The 5706-nt window shown below is 38.9% G+C and overlaps 1 protein-coding gene across 1 annotated transcript; it reads left to right on the top strand.

Annotated features, from left to right (window-relative positions):
- Positions 1 to 362: 362 nt before the first annotated feature.
- On the top strand, positions 363 to 980 carry LOC118895906 (putative protein FAM90A26). Its single transcript, XM_036853465.1, has 3 exons — positions 363 to 387; positions 508 to 794; positions 861 to 980. Exons 1-3 carry the CDS (start codon positions 363 to 365, stop codon positions 978 to 980), a joined length of 432 nt encoding a protein of 143 aa, XP_036709360.1.
- The last annotated feature ends 4726 nt before the right edge of the window (positions 981 to 5706 follow it).

Genomic DNA, 5706 nt, shown 5'->3' with positions numbered 1-5706 from the left:
AAACCAATTACTGTGCACACAGTCACTAAAAAATTTGTCAAGGAACTTGTTTTCACAGGTCATCCATCACTCAAGACACTTGGTATGAGGGCCATCTGCCATGCACAGCCTTACATCAAGAGCTCTGTACTGAGCTCTTTGCTCTCCACTTGTGGACCAGTTAAAGGACAGGATGAGGATATCATTAAACCTCACAACCTACACCGAAGCACATCGGTCAATGCTCAAACATCATTGCCAAGCTGACAGACAACAGGCCTGGGAGCTTCTCCTATGATGTTCCCCAGCTTGCCACCAAGACATTTGGTCTGGACCATGTCACCAACCACAGAGCACAACTCAAATGTCCTGAAGTAGACTCAATGTGCAGACCAGAGAATGTCAAACGTAAATGTGACCGGGACTCCAAACTCAGGCAGCAGGTAAGAGATCTGCCTGGGTCTCCATCCAATTTTGCTAGAACCTCCCCTCCAACCTCCCCTCTCCCACCATAAAAGTAAGACTCAGGTCCTTTTTATCCTCTGAGGATACTCAGAGACCTGATCTGTGGAATTATCCACAGCCTTTATCCTCTTCCCAGTACAACTGGACTTGGATTCACACAGGCACACCAAATGACCATAAGGACACCTGCCCCAATGTTAAGCATTGACTCCCAGCCTCTACCCAACTCACCTCACCTGAGCCCAATCCAGGCCTGCACTGTCCCCCAACCTCCACCATCTACGCATGTTCCAGACCAACCCCTCAGAATTGTCTTCATGATGAGACAAGGGATGCGGGGAGGGCCCCAGGTTCAGAACACCTTTCATTTCATCCTAAGAAGCCTTCTCCTACAAGTCAGATGTTTCACCTCTTAGAGGAACCTGGGTGATACCCGTGTCCCAGTCCGTGTTCTCCAGGAGGACCTTCTGGTCTCCTCCTCTGAGGGGAGTGACCCGCCCTGCCCCAAGGCACGGAAGACTCAGCCTCCAGGCTAACGAGTCTTGGAGGCGACTACTGGAGTAAAAGAAAGAAGAAAGGAGCAGAATTTGTCTCATGAATTAGCACTTCCCCAGCTGTGGTTTATGTACAAATTTCAGAACACCAAATAATATTGAGACTTGCACAGCCCATTTCATGTAATGTTATGAATTGTGTAAATTTAACTTATGTGTTAAATGGAGGTTACCAAACTGTCATATGAAGTATTTAGTAAATTTTTAAAAATTTAAATTGTTTGCCGATCCTTTTACAATGTATGTCATTATGCTGTACACCCACCATTTCTACAGTACTGGATGTCAATAATATCTCAATAGAACTGAAAGAAAAATAAAGGAAAATATTAGTAAATTAATAAGAAACTGAGTCAACACATTGGAAAACATTGTTATAATGTCAGTAGGAAACTATTAATTAACATTGATTTGTCTTCAGTGTGCAAGTGACTGGAATTTGGGAAACTGGATAGAATAGACACCTATGTAGGGATGAAAAGTCTGCATTTTTTAAGCTGAGGCTTTCCTGAAACTAGAAGGTTTGTCTACGAGGGAGAGTCCTACTTAAAACCATAATAGAGGATATTGTCTTCATCTTGTAAATTTTGGTTATTAAAAATCATGGGAAATGATATTTAGGTAGTTTCTTCATGATAATGAGATCCTCCCAATGTGATATATTGTACAGATATTTTCACTTCCAGTCATCTCTTGTAAGGTTTTTTTTTTTTTTGTCACCAAGTTTTATTTACTTGAGTATAAAAGGGACCTTAGTAGTCTCAGTGTAGTCTATGTCCCTGAATTGTGTTTAGATTTCAGACTTTTAGGCATAACTCAGGCCTCCTGAAACAGAAACAGCATTTTAACAATATTTTTAGGTGACTTACATGCAGTTTTTTTTTTTTTTTACTATGTAGGGCAAGTGTCCTTATTCTCACTTTGACAGCAAACTTGAATAACATGGTGATCTTTAAAAAATACTGATGCCCAGAAATACTACTTTACTGAATCCTTTTAAGTCCTAGGCATGGGAATTTTTAAAAGTTTTCCAAGTAATAATGATGCGAGGCAAAGTCTAAGAAACTCTGACCTGGGTCAAGAAAGTGTGGGTCGTTTTATAGAGAATGGGATGCTATTAGGAGGGGCAAAGAACCGAATCATTTTTCCATGTGAGAATCTGTCTCAGGGAAGCTTTCTCTCTCTCTCTCTCTCTCTCTCTCTCTCTCTCTCTAGGATTTCTTCTCTTAGTGAGGGAGACTCCAGATGCCCTCCTGGTTGAGGCCTCAAGACCAGTGAAAAGGTAAAACAAAGGAAAGATGCTCAGGTTGATTGACTCAATTTGTCTCGTATATATTTCAGTGAGGAGTTCCATCAGCATTAGGGTTGAATAAGATGTGCCTCATCATGTCCCCCTTCAACAGCAACTTGGCTTCATTCACAGACAAGTGTCTTTGTGGGAGGTGTGGAATACAGCACCATACATCAGGGGGACCAGGGGGAATCTCACCCATCTATGCACAGGGTCATAGGCATAGAGACCTCAGTCCCAGCTCTGGACTTGGCGGTCATCTGTTAACTGGCTCCTCTTGGATAAAGCCCAGGGGCACCTGGAAAATACTATTTTAATCCATCACTCATGAGTAAAGGAGTCTTTGTGGATATCCAGGTTTCTAGTAGAGAAGTACTAGCACAATGTTGGAGGAAAAAAAAAATGTATGAGTTTGGATGCATTGGACAAAGTAAAGGGAATAGTTTCACTTTACTGACATCATGCCTCCACCAAGATTGCACAACTTAGGGTCAAGAGAGATCTTCCTGGCCCATGGTTTCTCCTGCAGGGGCAAGTGAAAGCATGTGAGTGAGCATGAAACTTCTCCAACTGTGTGGGGTGCTGCCAAAAAGGCCTGTTGTTTTCTTGCCCCTTCCAGAGTGCTGAATCATGAGTTGCGTGACTGGGGGTGGGGAAGACGTAGCAGATAGGATTCTGGTAAGGCATTAATGTGCTGCAGAGTCTGTTAGCTGTATTACAGACTCCATCAAGAAGCCCATCCATGAGCCAATAGGGATGCCTCACCCATAGATCCTCCCAACTGGCCAATGGGCACCCTTGGTGCTCTGTAAATTGTACCAATACAAATCCTCACACTGTGGTCAGTTCAGCATGTGTGCTCCCAACTAAAGTACTGAGGGCAAGCTTTGGCACACAGCTTGAGAAAACACACAGGAAGCTGGCTCACATCTGCAGGCCAGAGACAGACCATAAATTTCTGTGTTAGCAACACCCTTAGGAGAATAAAAGAGGGCTGTCAGCACCCAGACTATTGTGTTGCAAGATCAAAAGATGGCGTATAAGCTTGAGAATTCTGCCATGTGAATTCCCTGGCAGTCCAATGCTTAGGACTCTCTGCTTTCACTGCTAAGGCTGTGGGTTCACTCCCTGGTCAGGGAACTAAGATCCCTCGAGTTGTGAATAGCAGCCAAAAAAAAAAAGACAAAAAAAGAATTCTGCCAAAAGATGTAATAAGAAGCATGAAACAGGTTTATCCATAAAGGTTTGAGAAAGCCTCAGGATCTCTAATTCTAGAGGGCTGACAGAAGGTGTTTCTCTCCTGCAGACAATTAGTAAAAGCTGGAGCAGTTGGCTGCTACTTCAGAAGTGAAGATTGCAGCACATAACTGCAGGAACATTAAGAAAAAAAGTCAAAGTAATCTAACACCACTAAAGGATTACAAAAATCTTCCAGTTATCAATCCCAAAGACCTAGAAATCTGCAATCTACCTAATAAATAATTTTAAAACACTGTTATAAGAAACCTTACTGACCTACAAGGAAAGACAGAAAAAAAATTCAATGAAATCAGAAAAAACATGAAGAAAAGAAAAATATAACAGACAAAAGTTGTAAAAACAAAAACAAAAAACATCCTGGAGCTGAAATAAATGAAATGAAAAATGCAATAGAAAAATCTATAGTTACAATAGCTTCTTAACAAATATGCAGAATAAAATGAAGTATATTGTAACATAAAAAATATAACAGGAGAAGAATAAAAGAATGGAACTTTTATAGGCATACAAAGATAAGTTTCTATTAGCAAAAAGTGGACTTTTTAAACTACGAGATGTTTTATGAATGCCTCATGGTAATCACAAAGCAAAAATCTTTAGTAGAATCACAAACATTAAGAAAGGAAACACAGCAACATGGTAAAGCACCAATTTACAAAGGTAAACACAGAGGGGAAAAAGAAACAATGGAGTTACAAAACAATCAGAAAGCAATTAATAAGATGTCAGTAATAAGTCCTTACATATCAAAACTCACTCTAAATGTAAATGGATTGAATTCACAAATCAAAGCTATAGAGTGGCTGGCTGGATAAAAATGTATAAGACCCAATTATATTCTTTATATAAGACATTAATTTCAGCTTTAAAGACACACATAGGCTCAAGGTAAAGAGATGGACGATTATATTCCATGCAAGTAGAAGCCAAATAATGTGGAGGTAGCCACACTCATATCAGACAAAACAGACTTTAAGCCAAAAACAATGACAAGACACAAAGAAGGTCATTATATAACGATACAAGGGTCAATAAATCAAGAAGATATAACAATTGAAAATATATATACACAGCCAACATCAGAGTACCTAAATATATTAAGCAAATATAGATCTGAAGGGAAAAATAGACAATACATTAATAGCAGGGGACTTCAATACTCCACTCTCAGCGATGGATAGATCATGCATATAGTAAATCAACAAGAAAACACTGGTCTATATACTACATCAAATGGACTTCACAGGCATATATAGAACATTACATCCAACAACTTATGCTCAAGTGCACATGGAACATACTCCAGGATAGATCATATGATAGGACACAAACATGTCTTAGCAAATTTAAGAAGATCAAAATTATACCAAATATCTGAACACAATAATAGAAAACTAGAAATCAACAAGACGATATCTGGAAAATCTACAAATATGTGAAAACTAAACAGCACGCTTCCAAAAACTAAAGTAGGTCAAAAAAGAAAGCCAAAGGAAATTTTTAAAAAATCTCAAAACCAACAAAAATGGAAACAACATACCAAAACCTATTGGTTGCTGCAAAAGCAGTTCATTGAGGAAAGTTTATAGTGATAAGTGCATACAACAAGAAATTAGAAAGCTCTCAAATAATCTAACTCTACACCTCAAGGAAGTAGAAAAAGAAGAAATTTATTCCCAAGTTGGCAGAGGGAAGGATATCATAAAGACTAGAGTGGAAATAAATAAAACATATACAAGAAAATCAATAGAAGGGATCAACAAACTAAAAGCTGGATTTTCAAAAATATAAAATTCACAAACTTTTAGCTAGACTAGGAAAATAGAAGACACAAAATTAGAAATGAAAGAGCAGACACTACAACTGATACTACAGAAATACATAGGATCACAAGAGACTACTATGAACAATTGTATGCCAACAAATTAGATACTCAGGAAGAAACTGATACTTCCTAGAAACTCACTACCTACAAAGACTGAATCAGGAAGAAATAGAAAATCTGAACAGACCAATAACAAGGGATTGAATCAGCAATCAAAAAATTCCCAACACAGAAAACTCAAGGACCAGATGACTTTATTGGTGAATTCTATCAAACCTATGAAGAAGAATTAACACCAATGATTCTCAAGCTCTTCCAAAAAGTTGAAGAGA

This window comes from Balaenoptera musculus, chromosome 5 (assembly GCF_009873245.2).
Source record: "Balaenoptera musculus isolate JJ_BM4_2016_0621 chromosome 5, mBalMus1.pri.v3, whole genome shotgun sequence".
Classification (NCBI taxonomy): domain Eukaryota; kingdom Metazoa; phylum Chordata; class Mammalia; order Artiodactyla; family Balaenopteridae; genus Balaenoptera; species Balaenoptera musculus.
Note: the sequence above shows the minus strand (reverse complement) of the source record. Positions and strands in the feature narration are given on the sequence as shown.

Coding starts and splice junctions, on each gene's coding strand:
- LOC118895906 (XM_036853465.1), top strand. CDS start 363: ATGTGCAGACCAGAGAATGTCAAAC. Junction 388..507: donor CAGACCAGAGAATGTCAAAC/GTAAATGTGACC, acceptor AGTAAGACTCAG/GTCCTTTTTATCCTCTGAGG. Junction 795..860: donor GGATGCGGGGAGGGCCCCAG/GTTCAGAACACC, acceptor TTCACCTCTTAG/AGGAACCTGGGTGATACCCG.